We start from the raw sequence: 27792 nt of genomic DNA on the forward strand, positions 1-27792 counted from the left end.
GGGCAGGCAGAAGGTGATGGGGCTGGGGACCATGGGGCAGGAGGACGATGGGGCAGGCTGGGGGCAGCAGGGCAGGCAGAAGGTGATGGGGCTGCGGACCATGGGGCAGGAGGGCGATGGGGCAGGCTGGGGGCGGCGGGGCAGGCAGAAGGTGATGGGGCTGCGGACCATGGGGCAGGCTGCCGAGGGATGATGGGGCTGGAGACCATGGAGGGGGGCAATGGAACAGGCTGGGGGTTGGAGGGCTGAGGGCAATGGGGCAGGCAAAATAGGGGCAGGCTAGGGGGTAATGGGGCCTGCAGGGCTGGGGCTGAGAGCAATGGGGCAGGCTAGGGGGCAAAGCATCTGGGGAGCACAGGGCAGGGGGCGATGGAGCAGGCTGGGTGTAATGGGACAGGCTGCTGGGGGGTGATGGTCTGGGGACCATGGGGCAGGGGCAAAGGCGATGGGGCCGGGCAGGGATGCTCCCGTCAGCCCCTGCCGCAGCTGCCGAGCGCGGAGAGGGTGGGAACGGGGCCGGGTGGCGAGGAGGGAGCCGCCGGCGCCGGGGTCCGAGCACCCGGCGCCTGTTACCCCGGCTGAGYGACGCCTGCGGCCCTTCCCGCCCGGCAGAGCGCGGCCACCCCGGCGGAGCCCTCCCGGCGCACAGCCGTCCCGGTGCAGCTGTCCCGGCGGAGCCATCCCGGCACGCAGTCATCCCGGTGCTGCCGTCCCGGTGTGTGGCCGTCCCGGTGCTGCCGTCCCAGTGCACGGCCGTCCCGGTGCAGCCATCCCGGCAGGCGGCCGTCCCGGTGCAGCCGTCCCAGTGCACGGCCGTCCCGGTGCAGCCATCCCGGCAGGCGGCCGTCCCAGTGCTGCCGTCCCAGTGCACGGCCGTCCCGGCGGAGCCGTCCCGGTGTGCGGCCATCCTGGTGCAGCCGTCCCAGTGCACGGCCGTCCCGGTGGAGCCGTCCCAGCAGGCGGCCGTCCCGGTGCAGCCGTCCCAGTGCACGGCCGTCCCAGCGTACGGCCGTCCCAGCGCAGCGCGGGCAGCATGGCGGCCCCGGACAAGCGTCACGACTTCCTGGAGAGCTTCGCCACGCCGCTGCTGCGGCTGAAGCCGGACAAGTGGCCCAAGTTCGTGGGCAGCGAGGAGGCGGCGGCCGCCCTCACCGAGTTCTTCGAGAAGCCGGACGCGCTGGAGCTGGTGCTGGCGCTGAGCCCCGCCGGGCAGCTGCAGCCCGCCGTCTGCTTCCCGGCCGCCCTCAGGGGCAAAGGCGTCTACTTCGTCAAGAGGAAGCRGGAGAACATCACCCGCGAGAACTGCGAGGCCGCGCTGCTGGTGGGCGACCTCAGCCCGGCGCCCGTGGAGCAGCTCGTGGCCGTGGTGGAGGAGGTGGGTCCCCGCGCGGAGGGGGCTCCGTCTCGCCCACGAACGCCCCTCGCCCGCCCRAGCGCCGCGGCGTCGGGCGCGCGGAGCCGCGAGGTTCGCGCTGACGAGCCCCCCTCCCCAGGTGCTCTACCCGCTGCTCCTGCGCCAGGAGAACGTGGCGGGGTGGCCGCGGGTGGTGGTGGACGACGTGGTGCGCCAAGCCCGCCGGCTGAAGAACGAGATGTTTGTGATGGGCGGGAAGATCAAGGGGAAGCCCTTGCTCCCGCTGCCGGAGCACCTGGAGAGCGTGGCCGGCTCCGGCACCGCCCTGGACAGGTGGGCGCTCCGTGGGGCGCCGGGGCGGCGCGAGCCCGTCCCGCGCCGGAGCGTGACCCAGCTGCCTTGCAGCCCGGCCGCGGCCGCCGACAGCTCCCTGCTGCACTCCGTCGAGACCATCATCATCGACTGGTCCCACCAGATCAGGGACGTGCTGAGCAAGGACTCGGCGCAGCCGCTGCTGGAGGGGCTGCACCCGCTGCCCCGCGCGGAGTTCGACTTCTGGCGCAGGCGGCTGGAGAACCTGCAGTGCATCAACGAGCAGGTGCCGGCCGCGGCCCCCGCCGGCCCCCGCCGGCCCCCCGCCGGCCCCGGCCCCGGCGCTGAGCACCGCCCTTCCCTCCCAGCTGCTCTCGCCCCACGTCTCCGCCATAGCCGACATCCTGCGGAAGGCCGATAGCTGCTACTGGCCCGCTCTGGAGGCCGCGTTCGGCGACGTGGCCGCGGGTACGGCCCCGGCGCCCGCCTCCCCCGCCGCCGGAGCCGCCCGGCCGCTGAGCCTGCGCTTCCCCTCTGGCCCAGGTCTGGAGGAAGCCCAGGACATCTGCCTTCACCTGCGACCGCTGCAGATCCTGCTGGAGGACATGGAGCAAACCGACTACGGCCAGGTCGGTGCCCCGCGGCGGAGCGGCCCCGTCCCGGCGCGCCGTGCCAAGGCGCCGGCGGTGACGGGCGCCGCTCCGCAGCTGCAGCCGTGCATCGAGCGGGCGCTCTACGCGCTCTGCCTCGCCTGGGCTCGCTCCCGGCACTACAACACGCCCTCCAGGGTCATCGTCATCCTGCGGGAGATCTGCAACCTCCTCATCGAGATGGTACCGCCCGGGCCGGAGCGGGACGTGGGGCGGGGCGGGAGGAGCTGGGGCGACCGAGAGCCCCCGGTGACGAGGGGCGGCGGGGGTCACCGCACAGCCGGGGCGCCGGGAGCGCCTGCCCGCCGCAGGGCCGCGGCTGCACCGCTCTTTTGTAGACCCGCAACTTCCTGAGCCCCGAGGAAGTGATGAAAGGCTTGCAGGGAGAGATCGAGGAGACCTTGGGAGGGATCAAGCTGAGCGTGGCCACCGCGGAGCGGCTCCGGCGCTGCTACAGCGCCTGCCGCTCCGAGCTGATGCCGGCGTTCTTCGCGGTAGGCGGCGGGGGCCGGCGCGGGGCCCGGCCGGCGGCTCCGCTCCCTGACGGCCCCGCTGCCCCCAGGACGGCGAGGAGCCGCGGCCCTGGGAGTTCCCCCCGGCGCTCGCCTTCGGGAGGWTGGACACCTTCCTGCACCGGCTGAGGACCATCGAGGTGGCGGCGCCGGGCGCGGGAGGCGGCGGGCGCCCCGGCGGGGCCGGCGGAGCCGCGCGCCACCGGCGTTTCCGCTCGCCAGGAGCTGTACGAGACGGCTATAGAGTTTCTGAAGCTGGAGAAGGTCGAGCTGGGAGGAGTGAGAGGAAACATCTTCGGCAGCCAGGTCTTCCAGATCTACGAGGAGGTCTCCGAACTCGTCAAGGGTTTTGCCGACTGCAAATACGATCCCTTAGATCCCGCAGAAGAGGTGAGCGAGTGCTGGTACGAAAATGTATGCGTTTGCTAAGGAAAAATATTGCTGCCAGATGGAGCCAGAAAATCCGCATGCAAAATTGTCACCAAGGCAACTGGCACGCTCGCTCTAGGAAAACCGCAGCGTCTCAGCGCCTTTCGGATTAAATCAGCGCCGTTCTGCAAGGACGGGGGGTGAAATGCAGATGCTACCGCTGCTTAAATCCTTCCATTCTTGTTGACAGCAATTGAATAAAGATTTTGCAGAGTTCCAGACCAAGATTCAGGATTTCGATAGGCGCCTGACGACCATCTTTTGCCAAGGGTTCGATGACTGCAACAGCATGGCATCTGCTGTCAAGGTACACGTGCGCCGCGGCTCSACGTGTCCTCTCCCYGGGCCCAGGCGTCCGGGTGAGGTCACGTCAGGTCAGCAATAACCAGCTGAAATAGGGGAGTTTTTGCACAGCGCTTAAACACACAAACGGTGGCCAAAAGATGTTAAAGAGGCCAAAAGCCTCAATGTGCAAGTCCCGATCTGAGTGACCAGCTCAGAGGGACAAGGTGGGAGTCCCGGAAAGCTGCAACCCGAGGATGTAAATACAGGAGCTTGTTGCAAATGGGTCCAGGAAACAGTTTTCTGCCAGAAGCAAAAGTAATTGACATATATAAAAACCAAAATGTTTTCAYTTCTTAAAGGTTAATGGTTCAATTATTTTTAAATTCCAAGCAAGTTCTTCCATGGGAAATGCTGAAGGTCTTGTGTTTTCTGCCATTTAAAAAATAAATCCATATTTTGGATTTTCTTACCAGTTTGGTATTCACCTCCACAAGGGAGGATCCACTGAACAAAAGTGACCGTGGAGGAAATGAGCTTCTGGGAGAAAAAAAAAAAAATCACCAGTTCCCTGAGCCAACCCCTCTGGAGTTTAAAACCCCTCAAATGTTTTGTTGCTTAAGCAGAGGAGACAGACGTGTCTTTTCTGCAGCTAAGCACAGTATACCCTAGTGCTTGGGAATGGCCATCAGCAATATCAACAGAGTGAACCAGCGAATACTCTGAAGTATGAAAAATTAACACGTTTCTTTCTTCTTTAGYTGGTGCACATGTTCTCATCGCTGTTGGAACGACCTTTGATAAAGGCAGAAGTTTCCCCCTATTACTCAGCCCTGCTGGAAATGTTTAACACTGAACTGGATAATGCAAAGATAATGTACGACGCCCAGATAGCGTCCGCGAAGTCAGCGGGGGGTATCCCGCCCATCAACAAAAACATGCCGCCCGTAGCCGGGCAGCTGAAATGGGCGCTGGAGCTCCAGGAGAGACTGGAGGGGCCGAGGAAGGACCTGTTCGCCATCGACCACCCGTAAGCGAGGCTYGATCGCACCAGCTCGCGGGAGATGGGCCCCACACAGACCTGCCCCAAGGTGGGTCTCGTCCCGTGCCGCGTTAGTTTATTAGTTTATTTGTCACGGCTTGGACAGCGTCATGGCCGGTGCTGAAGCTCAGCTGGTGTTGGGGAAATACGACGAGATGATAGAGCTGCTGCGAGGTTACCGTGAGAAGACCTACGCGGAGTGGATAAGCAGAGTAGACCAAGACTGCCAGTTCAACCTGGAGCAGCCCTTGATCCTGAGAGATCCTGATTCGTCCCTCATCAGCGTGAACTTCAGCAAAGAGGTTGGTGCTCTCGCGCTTTCACGCAGCCTGGTCCGGAGGAGCTGCTGGGGAGGAGGTCCACATCTGCAGCAGATGCTGCCCGAGCCCAGCGCCCTCTTTATTTCTGGTGCTCTTGTCGAGGCAAAACCCTCGCAGTTACCTGAATGCATTTGCATGCCGTTTGGAGCTGTGCTTTGGACAATGCTGGCAATAATTCATCTGGATGTAAATCTGCCTTTCTTACAAGGATTTTATGAAATGTTTCAATTTTTATTTACAAATCGTTTCCGGTCGTCGTGTCTTGCAGCTCGTTGCGGTTCTACGGGAAGTCAAGTACTTGAACTTCCAGAACCAGAAGGATATCCCTGGCAGTGCGGAGAGTGTCTTTGCTCAGAACGAGATGTTCCGAAAGTTTGTGGACAACCTGGACCTCATTGTCGGCTGGTACAATAAGGCAAGTTCTGCAAGGGGAGGCGGCCTGGAAAAGCAGTAACTACCCAGCGCCCGGAGCACTTGGCCTGCTGAAAGCCAGGCTCGGACTCACTGGGGAGCCCCTCGAAGAAGGGGGCTGTGGCGAAGCAGGTCCTGATAGCCCAGGGTGGTCTGAATGCACCAGACACGTCCCTGGCATGCCAGTGCATGCCCGTCCTGGGGGCTGCGCGAGCGCCTGTTGCTAGATGCGATTTCTGCCATGACACCGGCATCCTCGCGCCCTCCTCGCGCTGCATGGACGGAGCGGGGACCCCAATTCCTCTGCAAAACCTACAACCAGAAGAGCGCATCTCAAAGGGCGGAGCATGGTGCCCTCCCTGCCCTGCAGGACCGACCAGGAGGGGCTTTTGCTTCCTAGATCTGCCTGACGGTGCTGTCGGTGGAGCTCCCACTGATCACCGGGGAGCTGGAGGCCATAGACGGCCAGCTGGAGAAGGCAGAGCRGACCTTGTTTTGGCACCACGAAGGTACGAGAGGGTCCCACCTGCGCGTGGCACAGCGGTTGCACCCCAAATGCAGGTTCTACTGCCCGGATGCATGTAGCTGGACCAGGTCTCGGGGTGGCAGTGTGTCCCTGCCGTGGGAAATAGCCCTGAAGTGCTTGTGTTCTGCTTGCTGTGATTTAGCCTCCCTGGCTTGAAGATAATCCATCTCAAACATATGCRTGAATTTTCCTCACAGGTGTCATGGAGTACATTCAAGAGATGAGAGATATCCTGTATAATTTAGAGACCAGAATCCAGAAAGCAAAGCTAAACGTGGAAAATGTCACCCACCTTATGGAGGTAACATACACTAGCTAGCCAGTCTAAAAATGCTCTTCTTGGTAAGCTTCCTTCTGGGAATTTCTCTTTTCCCAGTGCAGAAAAGAAGCATTGCTGTCTTTTGCTTGCAGGAGTGCTCAGCCAGTCCCTTGTTTGAAAGAAAAGACAATAAGGAGACAGCGCTCTTGGACCTGGATGGGAAAACGAATCACTTAGACAAGCGCTACGCTGCCATTAGGGATGTAGGCATAAAGATTCAGGATATGGTGATGGTGAGAAACATCCCATGATGCTTTTATCAGAATTGTTTTAAGAGAAGATTGCATATATCGTGTACATGCTGCACTACCGTGAAAACTAGTGTTTTCATGTGGTTTGTAACCRGCACTGCTGGGCTCAGGTTTGGGGTACAACCCTCTAGTCTCTACTGAGATGAAACTCCTGTAAAACATCATAGAATATGTTATATGGGTTGCAGGAACTCGCTGCCCTCTGAGGGTGAGCTCTTTGGCAGCAACCGCTGGCTGTTGCACAGYGGACATGAAGAGAAGGGCCTACATAACGGTCACACAGGAGAAACCCCTGACTTGCCCTAGGCGAGGACTCATTTGCTTAGTGTTGGGCAGGAATGGGTAATATGCTTGATATTTATTGATAAATATTAGCATACTTYTTTTCTGCTTGCAGGAAAACGCAGACCTGTTTAAGGCTGATAAATCGTCAGAGAAATGGCTGAACTATGTAGAATATATAGATGAAATAATATTAGATGGATTCTTCAAACTTATTCACAAATCTTTACAGTTCCTGCTCAGCAACATGGTCCCTGATGTACGTTCAGGTTTATCTTGTGACTATTTACTGTGCTTAGSGATGTGCCAGCATGTTGGTCAGTCACGCAGGGGACAAACCGCTGGTTTCTCCAGGCATTTAATAAGTTGCTAGATCTGCCCGTCTCAGCAGCCCCTGCAGAATCCCTAGGTAGAAAACACCGGYGTGATGCCGGGGTCCCCGCTTGGCTGGAGCGTGGGGCAGGGGACTGGGGCAGGTTGGGGACAGCAGCCACACAGGTTGTGCCAACGTGTTTCAGGTCAGCGTGGCCCCCTTGTTCGAGGCACACATGGAGCTGTACGACGACCAAGTGAGACACCGTCCACTGATGGAGGTGGGAGAAGACAACAGTTTCTTCGAGCTGGTGGAAAACCTGCTGAAGGATATCTACAAGTCTGCGAAATTCATCCCTCGGCTGGTGGAGGGAAAGCTGAACTACAAGGTCAGTCTCTCTCTATGGGTCAGCCTCTCCCTGGCACATGCAGAGGTGGGGTGGAGGATGCCCTGGGTCCACCATGGGTTCAACGCCATGTGGAGAACACCACAGGTCCATTGCCGGTTGGAGGATGCCAYAGATCTACTGCCAGGTGGAGCATGATGTGAGTCCCCTTTGGACCYGATCCCAATAGCTCCTCCCATCCCTGCAGACTGACCTGGAGGACATGGCAGACCTCAGCGAGATGCGGGAGGAGGTCATTTCCTTGGTTGTCAGCGTCATGAAGCAAGCGAGCGAGTACGAGGCCASCTTTGAGACCTATTCCTACCTGTGGCTGGATGACCCCCAGGAGTTCCTGCAGCGGTTCCTCACCTTCGGCCGTGCCCTCACCCCTGATGAGCTGGAGTCACATGCGGAGGAGTACCTGCCCCACGTGCCCCCAACTCTTGGGCAGTTCCAGCAGCAGGTGAGAGACCCCTGGACAAAGCAGTGTAGGCACCCAGGGAGAGAAGATGCATCCATGCAGTCTGGGAGTGCCCTGGGGTGCCCAGGGCAGYCCCAGCCATGGGCTGTTACCAGCTCTGGTCCCCAGATCGACTCCTACGAAAAACTGTACGAGGAGGTGTCCGGGTTTGAGAACAGCAAGGTCTTTGACGGCTGGCTGCAGAGCGACTGCCGCCCCTTCAAGCAGGCRCTCCTCAACATCATCAAGCACTGGAGCTTCATGCTCAAGCAGCACCTCAGCGACCATGTCACCACCAGGTAGAGCAGCTCCTACCATAGCGTTTTGCTGGGAGCATAAAGATGGCTCCACGTTCAAGGTAGTTAAGGAACGGGTTGGAGCAGGTTGTCTCATGCCTTGGGATCTTCAGTGCAGAGGTCTGGGCACCCCCAGCATGGTGAACCCCTGGAGAGATGTACCCAGCAGCACTAGCCCCCGAGTATGAGCTTCTGCTGGCCGTCTCACCAGTGTTCATAGGGGCTGGTGTTAGCAACCAGGCTTTGACTTCTTTTCCTTTGCACTGATGCGTGGTCGCGTGAACAACCCGATCTTCTGTCTTTCAGTCTCCAGGAGCTAGAAAATTTCATGAAAGAAGCAAACGCTGGCTTGACTAAACCTCTCAAAGAGGGAGATTATGACGGGCTRGTGGAGGTGATGGGACATTTGATGAGGGTCAAAGACAGGCAGGCAACTACAGACAGCATGTTCGAGCCCCTGAAGGAAACAATCGCRCTGCTGAAGACGTACGGAGAAGAAATGCCTGAGGAAATCCACCAGCAGCTCCACGTGGGTGGTGCTGGGCAGGGGCCGGGCTGGGCGCSTGCCGGCTGGTGGCCGCACGGCGTGCCCGGTGCTCACGGCTGTCCCCGCTGCAGGACCTGCCCGAGCAGTGGAACAACACCAAGAAGCTCTCCTTCCAGGTGAAGCAGAACGTGGCGCCCCTGCAAGCCAACGAGGTCAACATCCTCCGCAGGAAATGCCAGCAGTTCGAGGTGCCCGGTCCGGGTCCAGGAAGGGGCAGGGGTGGCAGGAGGAGCCCATCTGCTCTGCACCAAGGCTCCTCGGCCTCAGCAGAGCCCYGTGCTCTCCCCGCGGCTGCCTCCCCCCCAGCCCCTGCGTCCCCCGCAGGTCCGGCAGCAAGGATTCAGGGAGAAGTTCCGGGAAAACGCACCCTTTTCCTACACCGACCCRGACCCGTACAAGTCTCTGAACAAGGTAACGGAGAGGAGGATGCGTGGGAGAGAGCCGGGCCCGGCCGCCCCGTGGAGGGCAGTGGCGGCATGCCGCGTCCCAGGGTCCGTGCGCGGCGGGGTGCAGCYGGCCGCGCGCGGAGAAGGGCGGCCAGCGCGCCGGGGGGGACCTGGCCCCGCAGCGGTGGCTTTCCCGGACCCCGCTGCGCTGCAGCGAGTGCCCCGGTCGGAGCCATCCCGGGGGTTGGAAGCACGTTCCCGGCACACGGTTGCCGGCAGCTCGCCTGGGACGTGCTTCCCGCCCCGGCGCGGCCGCAGCTGGGGCTCTCCCTTTTTCTCCATCTAGCAACAGAAGAGCATCGCCGCGCTGGAGAGCGACATGGCAGCCCTGTCCAYGTCGGCAGGGCTGTTTGAAGTGTCCGTCCCCGACTACAAGCAGCTCAAAGCCTGCCACAAGGAAGTGCGTTTGCTCAAGGAGCTCTGGGACATGATCGTCCTGGTACGTGCTGGGGTCTGCGCAGGGAAGGAGTGGGAAGCAGGAGCACGGGTGGTTTTGGCGTGGCGGGTGCACCGAGTGCGCTGGCACTGGGTAGCGTGGGTGGTTTTGGCGTGGCGGGTGCACCGAGTGCGCTGGCAGTAGTTATACAGCAATTTGTGGAGGGGAGAATTGTTCATAAATGCTCCTAGTGATTTTACAGCCTGAGAAAATGCACCCCCAAACACAGGTTAACACCAGCATTGATGACTGGAAGACGACCAGATGGAAGGATATTAATGTCGAGCAGATGGATATCGATTCTAAGAAGTTTGCTAAAGACATTCGGAGCTTGGATAAGGAGATGAGAAGCTGGGATGCGTTCACAGGGCTGGACAACAGCGTGAAGAACATGATCACGTCCCTGCGCGCGGTGAACGAGCTGCAGAACCCGGCCATCAGGGACCGGCACTGGCACGAGCTCATGCAGGCAGCCAAGGTGCTCTGGCCCCCGCGCTGCTCCCACGCCAGCCAACCCCACCGCCCCTGGCCCCGGGCTCAGCCCCCGGGGCTCTTGGCAGCCTGATCCAGGCAGTTCCCAAGATTTCCAAGGCTGTCAGCCTTGACCCTGCCTTTTCTGACCTTTCAGATAAATGCTGTATTTTCAGTTCTAGCCATGAAATCACTTGGTTGTTGGCAGAGGTATTGAAGAGGGATCTCTTCGTATGCCCCAAAGCACAGGAAGCTGTTTGGGAGAGCTCAGCCTGCGGGCGCACAGCTGCACGCGGCTGCAAACGCCGGCTCCCGGCTCCAGCTGGGAGCCCCCAAGGAGACGGGAACGGGGGAGTCTCCGTGCCCRTGTGCCGGCACGCACAGCTGTCAGCACTCTGCACAGTTGCTCCTCGTGCTCYTATAAAGCAATCACTAAAGTAACCATGACCCAGGTGGACTCGTGGGCTAAATAATTTAGTCTTTAAAAGTTAATGGACATTGAAATGACATTTAAGAGGTGGCCCTACAGGAGTATTTGTGTAGGYGCTTTGAATGTAGGTGTTAATGAGAGAGTTGGCCGGGGCGAGCCTTGGGCGCCTCTCCGCAGGGGTCAGTGCCCCTGACCGCGCCGCTTCCGCTCCAGGTGAACTTCACCATGTCCGAGGACACGACCCTCGCCGACCTGCTGCAGCTGAACCTGCACAAGTTTGAGGACGAGGTTCGCGGCATCGTGGACAAAGCCGTGAAAGAGTCGGGCATGGAGAAGGTATGGCAAACACGGCTCAGTTTGTACCCACCATTGCTGCAGATAAGCCCRTGCTCTGAAACTGCTCTGCGACTTTCAGCTCTTGTGTTTCTGCTGGGGGGGGCTGGAGACCACACGTGGGCTGGCACCCATGGAGCCTGTGCTCCGGAGGAGGCACTCRTATTGCTCTGCTCACCTTTCCAGAGGGGCTTCTGTAGGATTTTCCCACTTTGATAGCCGCAGAATTCAGCTCATTTCTGCTCATGCTCTGCCTGCAGGTGCTGAAGGCCCTGGACACTACCTGGTCGACGATGCAGTTCGAGCACGAGCCCCACACCAGGACCGGCACCATGCTTCTCAAGTCGGATGAAGCTCTCATCGAGACACTGGAAGACAACCAAGTGCAGCTGCAGAACCTGATGACTTCCAAGTACCTAGCTTTCTTCCTTCAGGAGGTGTCCAGCTGGCAGCAGAAGCTGTCTACCACTGACTCTGTCATAAGCATCTGGTTTGAGGTGCAGCGAACATGGAGTCACCTGGAGAGCATCTTCATCGGCTCCGAAGACATCCGCAATCAGCTGCCGGAAGACTCCAAGCGTTTTGACTCTATTGATAAAGATTTCAAAGCAAGTAACCTGCCCCTTCCTGGACCCCTTSGAGAACTCATTGGTGGGTTTGATTTAACTGAATCATTTTTCCTCTTGCAGGAATTAATGGCAGATGCAGTGAAAACTCCCAATGTAATTGAAGCAACAAATAAACCGGGTCTCTATGACAAGTTAGAAGCTTTGCAGAAAAGGTGAGGTTTCATCCCCATGAAGCATTATGGAGAAACTTCCAGCGTCTGTTTTAAGGCCAAAAGAAGAGCTTAATTTCCCTAACAGCCAAAGTGGCATCCTCCTCAAGGTGACAATTACTTTGCAAGAAGCAAAAAATAATGATTTTTCTTTTAACTGCAGCTTTTCTTCCTTGTTTTCTGTTAGATTGGCACTTTGTGAGAAGGCTTTAGCCGAATACCTAGAGACAAAACGCTTGGCTTTTCCCCGATTYTACTTTGTTTCTTCTGCAGACCTGCTTGACATTTTATCTAATGGAAATGAGCCCGTTGAGGTACGGTCTGAATGTAAAGCGCGGGGATAAAAGTCCTTTGCCTCTTGTGTGCTAACTTCATTGTGGTGGTTTTAAAATATGTTTCATGGTTACATTGCTGGTGCACTGGTTCTCAGGGATGCAACAGTGTAAAAAGGGTGCAGTCRAAACTGTAAAATACTCCTTTGCCGTCCGTCGGCAGCTCCTGACCCTGCTGTCGTGCCTGTTCCAGGTGTCCCGTCACCTCTCGAAGCTGTTCGATAGTCTCGCTAAACTGAAGTTCAAAATGAGTCCGGACAACAAGCCCCTGAAGATCGGCCTGGGGATGTTCAGCAAGGAGGAGGAGTACGTGGATCTGGACAAGGAATGCGACTTATCCGGGCAGGTCAGCGAGGCTCCGTGGAAGCGTGCGCCTGCGGGAGCCGCGCGCGGTCTAAGCCTCTCGCTGCTCGTGTGTAACAGTCTGGCTGCAGCTGGAGAATGTAACTGATGCCTTTCAGCCGAAAAGGCCTAGAAACGGGGTCCACRCCTCAGCTGTGGAAGGCTATGCAGCCTTACAGCCGCTCAGGGTCTTCCTCTGCTCGCCCTGGGACCACATGCTATAAGCTGCGATTTGAAGCGCGCTGTGGGGCCGTGCACCGAGGTCTTTCACGCAGCACGGGGCAAAGCTGGCGCGTCCGCAACCGGCACGGAAAGCTGCTGTAAAACACCAGGTTCTCTGGGCGTGACTGTCCTTAGGTGGAGACCTGGCTAAACCGCGTCCTGGAGAGGATGTGCTCCACGCTCCGGCACCTCATCCCCGAGGCGGTGGCGACCTACGAGGAGAAACCGCGGGAGCAGTGGGTGTTCGACTACCCGGCGCAGGTGCGGCGCCGCCGGGGACGGCGGGCTCGGCGAGCCGGACGGGGCAGCGCCCAGGCGGACGCGGACGCAGTGCAGAAACCCAGGGAGGCTGCTCGGAGCRCGGGTCGCCCAGGAGAACCGAACCCCCCCTCGATGGGGAATAGATGCCCGGCAATGGGGGGCACCAGGGAGAGGAGTTCCCGTGCAGACTGCAGTGCCCCTCGGGGCATGGGAAAACAGATGCTGCAYATTAAGGCTGAACTGCTGAAGTCTGATCCCTTTAAAACTCTGGATAAGAGCAGAATTAGTAAATAACCACCATAAAATTCAGGTTACCTGCCTGCAGTCCCAGAGGCAGAGGAGCACAGAGGACGGGGAGCCGTAAGCACCAGCCCTCAGCYGTGTTTTCTCCATGCGATTTCTTGCAGATTGCTCTGACATGCACCCAGATCTGGTGGACTACAGAAGTTGGCATTGCCTTTTCAAGACTGGAGGAAGGATATGAAAATGCAATTAAAGATTATAACAAAAAGCAGGTTTGCATCCCGCAGTTCTGATTGCAGCCGTGCTGCAGGCACCTCTCCGCTCTTACCAGACTCGGTCTGGGGGTGGTTCACAGAAAGCTAGGCAAAGTGTGAAGTCATTTTTCTATGTTAATCATTTCTTTCCTTCTTCAGATTAATCAGCTGAATGCACTGATTTCACTGCTCCTTGGAAACTTATCTGCAGGGGACCGAATGAAGATCATGACAATCTGTACCATAGATGTGCATGCCAGGGACGTTGTGGCCAAAATGATCCTTGCAAAGGTAGGAGTTACACAATCTTATTTTCATCACTTTGTTTATTGGTACTTCTGAGCAAAGCTTTTACTGTTACTCTATTTTCAAAATATCTGAATCTCTGAGGAAGCGTGAACAAAAAAAGTGCAAATTTAGGGGTACACGGGAGCCAGGGAGGTAACACGGCAGGGGTTCRCATGAGGCTGAGCTGTGCCTCGTCCGTGGCACGAATGCAGAGGTCTGGGAAGACGACGGGGGTGAACTGGCCTTTGGCCGAGACGCCGCTGTTCGCCGCACTGAGCAGATAACTCGCAGAAGGTCCCGGCGGAGTCACGGCGTTAGTTCAGTACCTAAAGCTGCCGTGATGGGACTATRGATCAAGGCACTACCTTGGTTTGGGGAAAAAAAAAAACGTGTTTTTGAGATCGAGGCAAAGCCAGGTGAAGGAGCAGCTTCCCCGGTTYCTGCCCCGCTCGGTGGGAGCTGGCGCCGGGCGGACGTGCCGGCAAGGCGCCGACCCGGAGGCCGCGGCAGGCTGGGCCCGCGCGGGCGCTGCATCTCGCCCGCCCGCGTGCTTCGGGCACGCGAGCAGGCTGCAAGCGGCGCCCGTGCGGGTCGGGGAGCGGGCGGCCCCGGGGGCGGCGGCGGCGGCGGGGGTCCCCGGCGGCTCCGCAGCGCCTCGCTCCGCAGGTGGAGAGCTCGCAGGCGTTCACCTGGCAGTCGCAGCTGCGGCACCGCTGGGACGAGGAGCGGAAGCACTGCTACGCCAACATCTGCGACGCCCAGCTGCAGTACTCCTACGAGTACCTGGGCAACACCCCGCGGCTGGTCATCACCCCGCTGACCGACCGGTAGGGCTCGGAGCCCCGCGGGCGCTGCTGCGCCCGCCGGCGCCCGCTGAGCCCGGCCCCGCGCCCGCAGGTGCTACATCACCCTGACGCAGTCCCTGCACCTTATCATGGGGGGGGCCCCCGCCGGCCCCGCCGGCACCGGCAAGACCGAGACCACCAAGGACCTCGGCCGCGCCGTGGGCATGATGGTTTACGTCTTCAACTGCTCCGAGCAGATGGACTACAAGGTAGGGCCCGGGCCGGCGGCGCCAGGACCAGGGAAACCCCCAGCTCGCGGGCGCCGCTGCAGTTCGCACCCGCTCCCGCGTTAGGCTGCGCGCCCCGAAATCAGGCCTGGAAGATGGTGCCATAAACGGCGCTGGTGGGTGGGAACCGGCACATAAAAAGCTTCAGCAAGTGGCTTATGCATAAGCAAATGTCTTCATGAAATGCATTTCTGTAAACACTGCATTTTTGATGCCTCTGCCCACCCGCCAGAGCAAGACCGGCGGCTCCCGGCGCCGTCCCGCGCCGCGGCTCCCTCCGAGCCCCCTTCCCCGCGCACGTCCGGGGCGGCCCTGCCGGCACCCAGCTTTCCCTCTGGGAAAAGCCTAAGCACAGGAGCTGTTCCTAACAGCTGAGCTTTTCTAGCAAAGCCCCATCTTGCAGCCCCCACGTAAAAGTTAGGCATGTCCAAAGCGTTGCCYTGCTTCGCTCCGCAGTCCTGCGGCAACATCTACAAAGGGCTCGCTCAGACCGGCGCCTGGGGCTGCTTCGACGAGTTCAACCGCATCGCGGTGGAGGTGCTCTCCGTGATCGCTGTGCAGGTGGGGGTTTCCCGAGCTCCCGGCTGTTCCGCATGTCCGGCCAGGGTGCGGTCCTGCCCGTCGGACTCCCGCTCTGAGTGCCCTGATCCACGGGCCGAGGGCCGGGTGCTGTTTCGGGGTAAAACCTGACTTTCGGAGGGTCTGTTTGCAGCTATCACGCCCTCTGCCACGTTAGGCGGGAGGCGGAGGGCTCCCGCTGCCCCCCGTCCCTGCGCCCTCCGCGCCCTCCCCGCAGCGTGTGCCAGTGCCGGGGCCGCGGTTTGGGCGGTCGAGCCGAGGGGCCCGCGGAGCAGCGTGCTGCAGGGCCGCCCGCGCTGACGCCGCTGCTCGCCCGCCTAGGTGAAATGTGTTCAGGACGCAATCCGTGCCAAAAAGAAGAAGTTCAGTTTTCTGGGAGAGATGATATCTCTGATCCCGTCGGTCGGGCTGTTCATCACGATGAATCCCGGCTATGCGGGACGGACCGAACTGCCGGAGAATCTAAAAGCTCTGTTCAGGTACCGTGGACAGATGTGTCCCCCGTTAACTGGCACCTTCACAGCATTATGCTCCTGCTGTAACAGTCGTGCGCTGCGTCCCATAGCATGAACRAAGCCTTTGCTCGTGCAAACGAGGATGTTTGTGTGTGCTGGCAGCCCTGGTGTAAGAAAGACCTTGATGCCGCGGTGACGGTCGTGCTCAAAGCCGCTGGGATGGCCAGAGGCTGGGGAGCCCCTGCTCCACCTGGAGACGAGGATGCTCCAGACGTCTCTTTGCCATCCTCAACCRCCCAGTGAGGGTTTGCGGAGAGGTCAGAGTCAGGCTTTCCTTGGAGGTGCCCTGTGAAAGGACCAGAGACACCTGGAACAAGCTGCAGCAAAAGAAAAATCCAACTGAGAAAAAGGGGGAAAAAATTCCACAGAGGTGGTCAAACACTGGAAAGGGTTGCCCASAGAGGCTGTGGGATCTCTCTTATTGGAGGAACTCAAAGCTCAGCTGGAAAAGTCTCAGAGTGACCTGCTCTGGCTTTGAAATGCACCCCACCTGGAGCAGGAGRTGCTCCATGCAGGATACCTCCAGAGATCCCATCCACCCTAAATTATTGTCTGATGCTGATAGGAATACTGCAGGATTTGTACTGAAAATCCAAATGCAGATTCTTACCAGCTGCAGGAGGATGAGGACGCGTGTGGGTGCACGTGCACAGGCCCTGCTAATCCTTCACTGCTCTTCTGCAGACCCTGCGCCATGGTCGTCCCGGATTTTGAACTTATCTGTGAAATCATGCTTGTTGCAGAAGGTTTTATTGATGCTAAGCTCCTAGCAAGAAAGTTCATTACTCTATATACGCTGTGCAARGAGCTACTGTCTAAACAGGTAATTTAACATTGTTCTGTGGTTCATGAAGATGAAAGAGTTAATTTGAATTTAGAACTTGATAGATAGTTTAAAAACCTCTCAGCTGGTAGTAACATGTTGGCTTGCATTCTGCGTAGTTCAGRGTCTATGGCTGGACAAATTCCACCCCCATGCTGGTGTATCATATGGCATATTTCTGCCTTCTGGAAGAAATAAAGGCATTCAGAAATAGARCAGAATATAGCCTATTAAGATGAGAGCATCCAGATGTTATTCATCTCAACATAAGTGATTTACAAGCAAATAAAAATGTGCTTCCCAGGAAACAAGACAGACTGCCATTCATCTCCTGGCTGAATAGRGTTTGTCTTGTAAATAAACTCACTTTAAGACAAGTCTGCTGGGCGCTGTGTTGACAACCTGGGTTCAGGGCAGTAGTGGGCGTATTCTTCTCTACTTCTGTTTAAAACAGTTCTCTTTCACCAAAATTAAATGATAATATTTTGCTGCCTGTTTGATAGGACCATTACGACTGGGGTTTGCGGGCCATCAAGTCCGTGCTGGTGGTAGCAGGCTCCTTGAAGAGAGGGGACCCTGGCCGTGCTGAGGACCAAGTCCTCATGAGAGCTTTACGAGACTTTAACATTCCCAAGATCGTGACAGACGACTTGCCCGTGTTCATGGGGCTGATTGGAGACCTTTTCCCAGCTCTGGACGTCCCCAGAAAGCGTGACCTGAACTTTGAGAAGGTGCGAGCATGGGCAGGTCTTCTCATGCAGCTCTGAGCAGCCTGAGAGAGGCTGGGATGGAGACACTTGGACCAAGAACCAAGCCAGGGCAATGGCAGCCGCCTGGCAGCCGGTCCATTCGGCACATCTCTGCAGTCCTTGCCAAGGCAGTGGTGGCCATCTCCTGCCTGCTCAGTGCCTGCTTTCCCCGGCAGATCATTAAGCAGTCCATGCTGGAGCTGAAGCTGCAGGCAGAGGAGAGCTTTGTGCTGAAGGTGGTGCAGCTGGAGGAGCTGCTGCAAGTCAGGCACTCCGTGTTCGTCATTGGCAACGCCGGCTGCGGCAAGTCCCAGGTAGGGCCGGTGTCAAGCCCTGTAACCYAGTGGCAGCAGTGTGGCAGCAGGTTTGGGGTGTCCCCATGCTGCTCCACAGGTCATGCTGGTGCCTGGGGCGGGCGACCTCCCCGTGGGTGATGAATGGAGCCGGTGACACCGGGGATGCCAGCACGGGACTCCTGGACTCACCGTGCACCCATGAGCTGGCCAGGAACCGGGTCCATTGRAGCATCCCCAGCAGCTCTCCAGGCCCTGATGCCGGCGGCTGGCAGGAGCGGGCCACGCTGTCCGGCTGCAAACGCCCTGGCAGGACCCGAGGCTCAGCGGCACCGTCCCTCCCTCCCCGCAGGTGCTGAAATCCCTCAACAAGACTTACCAGACCATGAAGCGGAAGCCGGTCGCTGTGGATCTGGACCCAAAAGCTGTAACCTGCGACGAGCTGTTTGGGATTATTCACCCATCAACCCGCGAGTGGAAGGATGGTGAGATGCCCCAGCTTGCGCGCACAGCCACGTGAAAGGTCGCTCATCCCAAATAGGAACCGGCACATAAAAAGCTTCAGCAAGTGGCTCATGCATAAGCAAATGTTTTCATGAAATGCATTTCTGTAAACACTGCCTCTTTGATGCCATCGCTGAAAAGACCTTTCCTTGGGGCTTTTGAATAGTGTGTGAGGAGGGGAAGAGAGGGGAAGACAGATGTGCTTGGGGGAAGCAGCAGTCCCGTGTGTTCCTCCAGGAGAACGTGCCGTGGGCAGAAAGGGGTGGGAAGGAAAAAGCCTCATGTCTCTGCATGGGCAGGTCTGTTCTCCTCCACGATGCGCGACCTGGCCAACATCACCCATAAGGGGCCCAAGTGGATCATCCTCGATGGAGATATTGACCCCATGTGGATCGAGTCCCTGAACACGGTCATGGATGACAACAAGGTCGGTGCTGTCCCACCCCACGGAGCTCGGCTGGCTTCAGCGCTGGGGTTGGCCGCCCCGGCGGACATCCCCGAGCCCGCAGCACCCCAACATGCCGCATCCCCCCAGGTCCTCACCCTGGCCAGCAACGAGCGCATCCCCCTCAACCCCACCATGCGGCTGCTCTTCGAGATCAGCCACCTGCGCACCGCCACGCCGGCGACCGTGTCCCGCGCGGGAATCCTTTACATCAACCCCGCCGACCTGGGCTGGAACCCGTGAGTCCGCGCCGCGCCGGGACCGGGACCTGGCCCAGGGCGAGCATCCGCCGGCGCCCTGACCTGCGCCCCCCACCCCGTCCCCTGGCAGCGTCGTCACCAGCTGGATCGAGAAGAGGACGGTGCAGTCCGAGAAGGCCAATCTGATGATCCTGTTCGATAAGTACCTGCCTACGTGCCTCGACAAGCTCAAGTTCGGGTTCAAAAAAATCACGCCGGTGCCGGAGATCACGGTGATCCAGACCACGCTGTACCTGCTGGAGTGCCTGCTGACGCCGCAGCACGCGCCGCCGGACTCCCCGCGGGAGCTCTACGAGCTCTACTTCGTGTTCGCCTGCGCCTGGGCCTTCGGGGGGGCCATGTTCCACGACCAGGTGGGCCCCCGCGGACACGGGCGGACACGCGCCCGGCCCCGCGCCCGCGCTCTGACCCTCCCGTTCCCGCCAGCTGGTGGATTACCGCGTGGAGTTCAGCAAGTGGTGGGTGAACGAGTTCAAAACCATCAAGTTCCCTTCTCAGGGGACGATTTTTGACTATTACATCGACCCAGAAACTAAGAAATTCATGCTCTGGACTGAAAAGGTGCCAAAATTTGAACTTGATCCAGAAGTCCCTTTACAGGTATTTCCTGCAAGCTGTCTTTATTTACATGTTTTAATTTGTTCATTAATGAGTGTGTCCCGTCCTCCCCACAAGCAGCYATGGGCAAGGACAGGTCTCTGGAGTGGGGCAGACACTCAGGCTGCGCCTGCCACCGAGACGCCGCAGACCGACGGCACCAGGCGAACCCCGCGGCGCTCCGTGGTTTCGCTTCACTCGACACAAACTCAGCGAGAGCCGCAAGTTGCAGCTCTTCCTTTTTAATTTCAGATGAACATGTGGCTTCACAGATTCTCATGAGCTAATTATAATTATTGCCTGACTGCAAGTCGTACTTTAGAATATTATTTGCATATGTTTTTTCAAATGCCACTCTAGGAAGGGTGGGCTTTCCTGAAGATGTCAAGGGAGGGGGAAAGTGCCATCTATGTGTTGTCTAAATGGAGACATGGGAAGAAAGTTTCAGGAGCTGTTTTGTTTTGTTTTAATAACGTGGTTCTCTGACTCTTACTCTTTTGGTTGGAAAGCCTTTTGAAAAACCCGACATCTGAGACCTTTTGTGTTAGAGAGGGACCAGATTTGCATGTGGAGATAATATCTTTCATTAGACCAGCTGGTATAGCTGCAAAATGAAACCAGCCTTGGGGCATGTCACCAGCTGCTCTAATGATAGATGGTGCCTCTGCCCATACCCTCATCCCAACGTGCCCTCGGCCTTTGCAGCAGGAGACATGTCCTATCGGGTTTGACACCAAAATCTCCTCCAGGCTTCCATGGTGCACACGACCGAGACCGTCCGGATCCGCTACTTCATGGACCTGCTGATGGAGAAGCAGTGGCCAGTGATGCTGGTGGGGAATGCGGGGACCGGGAAGTCGGTCATGATGGAGGACAAGCTGGAGGCGCTCAGCACGGATGACTACCTGGTGCAGTCCGTGCCCTTCAACTTCTACACCACCTCGGCCATGCTGCAGGGTAAGGGCCAGAGCTGGCAGCCAGGCTGGCTGGGCTGCACTGCTGGGCCCCGTGCTGCGGCGCTTCCCTCCGCTCCAGCCCCTCTCTTCCACTGCAGCCATTCTCGAGAAGCCCCTGGAGAAGAAGTCGGGGAGGAACTACGGCCCCCCTGGCACCCGGCGGCTCRTCTACTTCATTGATGACATGAACATGCCAGAGGTGGACAAGTACGGCACCGTGGCCCCWCACACACTCATCCGGCAGCACATGGACCATGGGCACTGGTAGGTATACAGTGGCAGCGGCACTGTCCCTGGCATGCGGTGATGTCCACCAAAGCCCCAGCTCGGCCCACGTGGTGGGGCCAGTGCCTGGTCTGGGTGCACCGGCGTGGAGCCCATCCCACGGCCATGGTCAATCGGCATGGAGCCCATCCCACAGCCATGGTGCACCAGCATGGAGCCCGTCCCACGGCCATGGTGCACCAGCATGGAGCCCATCCCACGGCCATGGTCAATCGGCATGGAGCCCATCCCACGGCCATGGTGCACCAGCATGGAGCCCATCCCATGGCCATGGTCAATCGGCATGGAGCCTGTCCCACAGCCACAGTGTGTGCCGCGCTCCTGCCCCGGCACGGTGGCATCGCCTCTGTCATGGGCACGGGCAGAGCAACATGGCCTGGCACAYGAATGCTGGCACCTCTCCTGTCCCCACGGCACAGGAGCCATGTCCCTGCCTGTGCTGCCTCCTGCAGAAAAGCGCTGGCTCTGCGTCCCACTGCCGGGAGCAGCGGGGAACAGCTGGGAAAGGCTTTGGCACAGAAACGGGGAAACTCTCCTCCTGGTTCCCAGACCCACCGATCAGTCCAAAGCGAACAGCCCTGGCTCCGGCACCGAGGCTTGGTCAGGGAAGCCCTGCAGAGGGGATTCTGCTCCGGGCAGAGCAGCCTGTGCAGGCACCGGGGAGTGTGGTGGGGACGATGCAGGGCTTTCCTGGAAGGGAGGAAGAGCCCAAGTCCCATTGGCTGCAGCGAGCGTTACGGCTGGGTCTGGCTGCGGGGACGGGATGGTCCCAGCGCTGTGAGCATCGCCCGGAGCGGTGCCGGGCTCCTGCAAGTGCCCAGGATGTGGGACGTCCCCCCTCCACCCACACCAAGGGCAAAGCCATCCGGGGGAYGTGGCCCCGTGGACAGTCTGTCCCTCTGCCCGGCGCAGGTACGACAGGAACAAGCTGACCCTGAAGGACATTCACAACTGCCAGTACGTGGCTTGCATGAACCCCACCGCCGGGTCCTTCACCATCGACCCGAGGCTGCAGGTACGCGGGGACGAGGCGCTGGGGAGCCGGGCAGCACCGCGCCGTCGGCTCCGGCAAACGGCACCCGGCGCCCTGGGCGGCTGAGCGCCGGCTCTTTGCCACAGCGACACTTCTGCGTCTTTGCGGTGAGCTTTCCCGGCCAAGAAGCGCTCCTGACCATTTACAGCACCATCCTCGCCCAGCACCTGGCTCAGCGCAAGATGCCACTGGCCGTCCAGAAGCTGCAGGCCCAGCTGGTCGCGGCCGCGCTGGGTGAGCCCCGGTCACGCGCAGGGGGTTGGAGACGCAGCCAGCGCCGGCATTCGGCACCCGCACGTGCCGCAGCAGGATCCCCAGGCAGCGCGGGGCAAACCAAAGCCATGCCAACCCGTCACTGCCCCGGACAGCTCGGTGCAGCACCTCGAGGCACCGTGCAGCACAGATAAAAGCCCCGTTCCTCCTTTTCTCCGCTTCTTAGTCAAACTGCAGTACGGTGCACCTGGGAACGGTCAAACCAAGATTTCAGATTGGGTTCTGTCTGCCAAAGCTGGGAGGGAAACRGGCAGAGCAAGGCACAGGGACCCCGCACCGAGCGCGGTGGTCTCTGCGACCCGCCTGCCCGCTCACCCCCTGTCTCCCACGAGCAGCCCTGCACCAGAAGGTCACGTCCACCTTCCTGCCRACCGCCATCAAGTTCCACTACCTCTTCAACCTCCGTGACCTCTCCAACATTTTCCAGGTACCGGGAGGGGCGGGGGGGTGATTGCCTTTAGACAACTTTCCTTTGCACCATGTCCTTGCAGTGTGTTGTGTCCTTGAGCTGCACCATGACCTTTTCCCAAAGCCAACGTTTTCACTCAGCTCTGAGTAGCAGTGAATAAAACCCCTGAGGCCCGACGGGTTCGTGTGTTTGCCAGGGGCTGCTCTTCTCCACGCCCGAGTGCCTCCGCGCTCCCCTGGACTTGGTGCGCCTCTGGCTGCACGAAGCCGGGCGGGTGTAYGGGGACAAGCTCATTGACGACAAGGACCAGGAGAGCTTCGGACGCATTCTAGCCGCCACCTGCAAAAAATTCTTCGATGTAGGTTGTGCCGATAAACAGGAGAGCGCTGCAGCCCAGAGGGCTGCGTTTCGGGGCGTGTGGGGCCAGGGATTGCTGCACCAGCTCGCTTCGCCTCTCCGCAGGACCTCAGGGAAGACCAGATGTTCGCCAAGCCCAACATCTACTGCCACTTTGCCCAGGGCATTGGGGAGCCCAAGTACCTGCCGGTGCCAAACTGGCCGTCTCTGAACAAGCTGCTGGGGGAAGCCCTAGACAGCTACAATGAGGTCAACGCGGTGATGAACCTGGTGAGGCCCCACAAGCCGGTCTGCAGCCGGGCAGCCCCCGCACCGCGTGGACGGCCGGGCTTTGCACTGCCACTGCCCTCGCTCAACTTTGCATGCTCAGAGGCATCCACAGCTTTTCCTGCTGGGAAATGCTAAACCCTTCCCTCTGGKTTTCTCTAGGTGCTGTTTGAAGATGCTGTGTCCCATATTTGCAGAATTAGTCGGATCTTAGAGTCCCCCCGAGGCAATGCGCTGCTGGTGGGAGTCGGAGGCAGTGGGAAGCAGAGTCTTTCACGGCTGGCAGCCTAYATTAGCGCTCTGGACGTGTTTCAGATTACGTTGAAGAAGGGATATGGCATTCCAGACCTTAAGGTTAGAGCAGCTTTTCCCMTCCAGCTCCTGGGGCAGCTCAGCCTGCTCGCGGAGGGATCATGCAAACCATGTAAGCGGAGCCAAAAGCCTCCTGCTGGCGCTCCGCCTGCGAGCCCCGGGGCCGGCACCTCCGGTCCCTCCGTGTTTTCGTACCCTGCCATCTGCACCAGATGCTTTCCAGACACCCTCRAGCAGGGTTTCTCCAGCTTGGGGATGTGCAGGAGCAGCCTGCCCCCAGTCCATCCCCTTTGCAAGGGCAGGTCCATGCRGCAGCTCCAGCATCTTTGCCAGGGAGTTTTGCCGTGGTCTCATGTGCAGCATCACCCAGCACAGAAAAGGGAAACGCCAGCCCGGCCCTGCCTCTCCCCGCTCAGCCGCTCTTGTTTGAGATATTTCCCCGACCTCTGAGCCAGGGCAGCCACGTCGGAGAGCTGCTCAATCCGAGGGGCTGGACAGAGACGGGTTTGGTGGCTTCTCTCCTGCCCAGCTGGACCTCGCCTCCCAGTACATCAAGGCCGCCGTGAAGAACACCCCCACCGTCTTCCTGATGACTGACTCCCAGGTCGCCGAAGAACAGTTCCTGGTCCTCATCAATGACTTCCTGGCATCTGGAGAGATCCCAGGGCTTTTTCAGGATGATGACCTGGAAAATATTATGAACTCCATGAGGCCACAAGTGAAGTTCCTTGGATTGCAAGACTCAAGAGAAAACTGCTGGAAACTATTTATAGAAAAAGTCAGGCGACAGTTAAAGGTAGGGGCTCACCCCAAAGTGGTGTCTGCTAAGTGCTTCTGACTTGCTTAATCCAAAACCTATTTGCAGACAGCACACACAGCATTGTGGTAATGAGTCCAACCAAAAAATGTGCTCGAAGGATCCCTGGCCAGCTCAGTGCCTCCTGCTTCAGGGCTGCAGCTGTTGCCACCCACGTGTTGTCCTCCCTCGAAGCGGGGGCGGGCACGGAAGCAGCCCGCAACCCGCCCCGAAGACGCCAGCGCGGCGCCGCGGCTCCGGCTGCCGCCGCCGAGGCGGGGGCCCGGCTCCGCTGGGAGAGGCCGGGTGCTGCTGGGTGCGCGATGGCAGAGCCTCTCCCGGCGCCGCAGAGGGGATGCAGTGGGCAGGGGGTGCATTCTGGATCTTCACGGAGGAGAGGACGCGGACCCGCGGCRAGGCTGCCCTGTGCCAGGGCCGCGCCAGGGCCGTCCCGCCGCGCTCACCGGCACGCTCCCGCCCAGGTGATCCTCTGCTTCTCGCCCGTGGGCTCCACGCTGCGGGTGCGCGCCCGCAAGTTCCCGGCCGTGGTGAGCTGCACCGCCATCGACTGGTTCCACGAGTGGCCGGAGGACGCGCTCGTCTCCGTCAGCAGCAGGTTCCTGGAGGAGACAGGGGGTATCGAGGTGAGCGGCCGCGGGCAGAGGCAGACATGGGGGCAGGTGGCCGGGCACGCCGCGACGGCAGGGCTCGGGCACCCCGCCAGCTCCGAGGAAACCAGCAAGTGTCCAGCACTTCTGCGTCTCACCTCATTGCAGCGAGCATGGGGACCGGGACCCGGGGCGGGTCAAGATGCAGCAGGACAGGGACCTGGGGTGCGTTGGGATGCAGCAGGGATGGGGAGCTGGCGTGGGTCGTTATTTACATTTAATACTTGTGCTGCCTCAGTGTTCGGTTACGAAGTGGTTTGTGTTCCCAACGCAGCCGGAGGTCAAGGCCTCCATCAGCCAGTTCATGTCCTTCGTCCACACGAGCGTTAACGAGATGTCCAAGACCTACCTGGCCATGGAGAGGCGCTATAATTACACCACACCAAAAACCTTTCTGGAGCAGATAAAGCTTTACCAAAATCTGCTATCCAAAAAAAGGCAAGAACTCATTGCAAAGATCGACCGGCTGGAGAACGGCCTGATGAAGCTGCAGAGCACGGCGTCCCAGGTGCGCGCTCTGCCTCACCAAGAGCTCACAGCACCCCTGCGCCTGGCTCTGGGCTGGGGGCAGGCAGCAGCCGGTGGGGAAGGACCACATCGGTATTTCAGTTCTGCTCATCCCACCCGCTCCTATATCTCCTGCCATTCAGGTCGACGACCTGAAGGCCAAACTGGCAATCCAGGAGGCAGAGCTGAAGCAGAAGAATGAGGATGCAGATAAACTGATCCACGTGGTGGGCATCGAAACGGAGAAAGTCAGCAAGGAGAAAGCCATTGCTGACGAGGAGGAGCTGAAGGTCCAGGTCATCAACACGGTATGCAGCGCCCACCGCTCCCGGGCAGCTGCTCGGGTCGGAGCAGCGCGGAGGCGGGAGCCGTGCCCCGCACCGACGCTCAGCCCCGTCCACCGCCTCGCCGCCCCCAGAACGTGGCAGAGAAACAGCGCGCCTGCGAGACCGACCTGGCRAAAGCGGAGCCCGCGCTCGTCGCCGCCCAGGAAGCCCTCAACACCCTCAACAAGGTAGAAGGCGTGGGGTCTTCAGGGCTGCAGCGGTGCCCAGCGTGGGGAGGGCTCCCGGGTGGCAGGACCCCTCGCAGCGGCCCAACCTCGTGTCGGGCAAYGCAGAACGACCATCTTCTCCCATCCTAGAACAACCTGACGGAGCTGAAGTCCTTCGGGTCCCCCCCACAAGCGGTGGTGAATGTCACAGCAGCCGTGATGATCCTGACAGCGCCGGGGGGCAGGATACCAAAGGATAAAAGCTGGAAGGCAGCAAAAATCATGATGGGAAAAGTAGACACCTTCCTGGATGCGTTAAAGAAGTTCGACAAGGAGCACATCCCCGAAGCGTGCCTCAAAGCGTTCAAGTGAGTAAACGGCTGGTTCCTCCCAGGCAAAGTCTTCCCCAAGCTCAGTGCCACCATGGAGGGATCGGCAAAAGCAAGGGAGGTAACTCCACTCTAAGTCTCCAGGTTGCTACAGAAAGTTAAATACTGCACGTAGGAAGTCTATAGCCCACGAGGGCTCCAGGCCCCACGGGGAGCAGTGCTGTGCACCGGGTAACGCAGTGGTGTGTGTCCTCCCTTTCCAGGCCCTATCAGTCAGACCCGAATTTTGACCCCGAGTCTATACTGTCGAAGTCRACAGCCGCGGCAGGTCTGTGCTCCTGGTGTTTGAACATCGTTCGCTTCTACGAGGTCTACTGCGACGTCGCGCCCAAGAGGCAGGCGCTGGAGGAGGCCAACGCGGAGCTGGCAGAGGCGCAAGACAAACTCGCTCGTATTAAGAACAAAATTGCAGTAAGCGTGTGCTCCCGCCCGGGCCGTCCCCAGCCAGGGCCTGCTGCRGGAGCCGGCAGCTGTTTGCGTTGGCCGGCGTCCACCGCGGCTGCAGAGCAGCCTCAGACGATGCAGCTCTGGGTYGCAGAAAGGAGCCAAAAGGGAATTAGACAGATTCCTATCACGTGTGTAGCCTGGAGCCCAGGTGGAAGAGTTGCATCTTCACACCAGGGCTTGCAGACTCATTAGTGTCTGCGAAGCTTTCTCCAGGCTTGCAAACTTACTGCAATCGCGTTTTGTATGTGTAGGAGGTAAGTGTAAATGTGTTGTCTTTTAAAGGATCTGAATGCCAATTTGGCAACTCTCACGGYGGAATTTGAGAAAGCTACAGCTGAAAAAATCAAATGTCAGCAAGAGGCTGATGCCACAAACAGAGTCATCACATTAGCAAACAGGTATCGTGCAAATATTGGCTCCAGAAGCGCTGGGGCTGCAGGGGGGGGGACCAGCTGAGATCATCGGCTGCTCTCTGGGATTGCCTGGTGGTGGGAAGGTGCTTCAAAGGACACGGAGCCATGGGAAAGCAGACACACACACACACACACACACACACACACACCCTCCAAACTGAAACTATCCTCAAGACTCGCGCCCGGGTGCGCGAGGGGCAGCCGCCGCCGCGGCACGGCACAGCGCTGAGCTGCCGGCCGGGGCGCCGGGACCGGCAGCAGCACCGCGTCCTCCACGACCCAGGCTCGTCGGGGGGCTGGCCTCCGAAAACGTCCGCTGGGCCGAGTCCGTGGAGACCTTCCAGGCGCAGGAGAAGACGCTGTGCGGGGACGTGCTGCTGATCTCTGCCTTCGTGTCCTACGTCGGCTACTTCACCAAGAAGTACCGTGCCGAGCTGATCGACAAGCACTGGATCCCCTTCCTCGGGGGGCTCAAGGTGAGCAGCGGCAGCCAGAGCGGTGGGGGCCGCGGGCACCTTGCCGGCGGCGTGCCCACCCCGGCGTCCCCCCACGCCAGGTGCCCATCCCCATCACCCCGGAGCTGGACCCGCTGAGCCTGCTCACCGACGACGCCGAGGTGGCCGCCTGGAGCAACCAGGGGCTGCCCAGCGACCGCATGTCCTCTGAGAACGCCACCATCCTCTGCAACACCGAGCGCTGGCCGCTCATCGTGGACGCCCAGCTCCAGGGCATCAAGTGGATCAAGAACAAATACGGCGAGGAGCTGAAGGCCATCCGGCTGGGGCAGCGCAAGTGGGTTGGCCCCCCCGGCCCTGCCGCCCGC

At 59.4% G+C, this 27792-nt stretch overlaps 1 protein-coding gene across 1 annotated transcript in view; it reads left to right on the forward strand.

The window, feature by feature from the left end:
* The first annotated feature begins 1033 nt into the window (after positions 1-1033).
* Positions 1034-27792, forward strand: part of DNAH17 (dynein axonemal heavy chain 17) — a 36646-nt gene continuing 9887 nt past the window's right edge. Inside the window, exons 1-63 of the mRNA XM_085318220.1 lie at positions 1034-1375; positions 1494-1687; positions 1760-1952; positions 2035-2134; positions 2210-2295; positions 2374-2499; positions 2655-2810; positions 2879-2968; positions 3051-3218; positions 3448-3564; positions 4301-4569; positions 4688-4883; positions 5170-5316; positions 5713-5821; positions 6036-6139; positions 6250-6390; positions 6806-6949; positions 7209-7391; positions 7597-7851; positions 7978-8147; positions 8451-8673; positions 8763-8879; positions 9016-9102; positions 9424-9576; positions 9803-10051; positions 10688-10810; positions 11068-11415; positions 11497-11588; positions 11773-11899; positions 12111-12263; positions 12617-12742; positions 13150-13257; positions 13399-13530; positions 14194-14354; positions 14425-14581; positions 15056-15160; positions 15500-15657; positions 16378-16516; positions 17020-17247; positions 17442-17579; positions 17911-18043; positions 18362-18489; positions 18598-18746; positions 18838-19120; positions 19194-19367; positions 20114-20321; positions 20419-20584; positions 21518-21620; positions 21725-21872; positions 22247-22338; positions 22517-22678; positions 22783-22947; positions 23107-23298; positions 23786-24052; positions 24535-24696; positions 24995-25228; positions 25371-25535; positions 25646-25741; positions 25871-26088; positions 26313-26520; positions 26839-26954; positions 27253-27445; positions 27526-27765. Of these exons, the coding sequence (XP_085174346.1) occupies positions 1034-1375; positions 1494-1687; positions 1760-1952; positions 2035-2134; positions 2210-2295; positions 2374-2499; positions 2655-2810; positions 2879-2968; positions 3051-3218; positions 3448-3564; positions 4301-4569; positions 4688-4883; positions 5170-5316; positions 5713-5821; positions 6036-6139; positions 6250-6390; positions 6806-6949; positions 7209-7391; positions 7597-7851; positions 7978-8147; positions 8451-8673; positions 8763-8879; positions 9016-9102; positions 9424-9576; positions 9803-10051; positions 10688-10810; positions 11068-11415; positions 11497-11588; positions 11773-11899; positions 12111-12263; positions 12617-12742; positions 13150-13257; positions 13399-13530; positions 14194-14354; positions 14425-14581; positions 15056-15160; positions 15500-15657; positions 16378-16516; positions 17020-17247; positions 17442-17579; positions 17911-18043; positions 18362-18489; positions 18598-18746; positions 18838-19120; positions 19194-19367; positions 20114-20321; positions 20419-20584; positions 21518-21620; positions 21725-21872; positions 22247-22338; positions 22517-22678; positions 22783-22947; positions 23107-23298; positions 23786-24052; positions 24535-24696; positions 24995-25228; positions 25371-25535; positions 25646-25741; positions 25871-26088; positions 26313-26520; positions 26839-26954; positions 27253-27445; positions 27526-27765 (10416 nt within the window). The remainder of the gene's footprint in view (positions 1376-1493; positions 1688-1759; positions 1953-2034; positions 2135-2209; positions 2296-2373; positions 2500-2654; positions 2811-2878; positions 2969-3050; positions 3219-3447; positions 3565-4300; positions 4570-4687; positions 4884-5169; positions 5317-5712; positions 5822-6035; positions 6140-6249; positions 6391-6805; positions 6950-7208; positions 7392-7596; positions 7852-7977; positions 8148-8450; positions 8674-8762; positions 8880-9015; positions 9103-9423; positions 9577-9802; positions 10052-10687; positions 10811-11067; positions 11416-11496; positions 11589-11772; positions 11900-12110; positions 12264-12616; positions 12743-13149; positions 13258-13398; positions 13531-14193; positions 14355-14424; positions 14582-15055; positions 15161-15499; positions 15658-16377; positions 16517-17019; positions 17248-17441; positions 17580-17910; positions 18044-18361; positions 18490-18597; positions 18747-18837; positions 19121-19193; positions 19368-20113; positions 20322-20418; positions 20585-21517; positions 21621-21724; positions 21873-22246; positions 22339-22516; positions 22679-22782; positions 22948-23106; positions 23299-23785; positions 24053-24534; positions 24697-24994; positions 25229-25370; positions 25536-25645; positions 25742-25870; positions 26089-26312; positions 26521-26838; positions 26955-27252; positions 27446-27525; positions 27766-27792) is intronic.

The sequence above is a fragment of the Rhea americana genome, unplaced genomic scaffold (assembly GCF_003343005.1).
Source record: "Rhea americana isolate MKP2758 unplaced genomic scaffold, rheAme1 scaffold_527, whole genome shotgun sequence".
Classification (NCBI taxonomy): Eukaryota; Metazoa; Chordata; class Aves; order Rheiformes; family Rheidae; genus Rhea; species Rhea americana.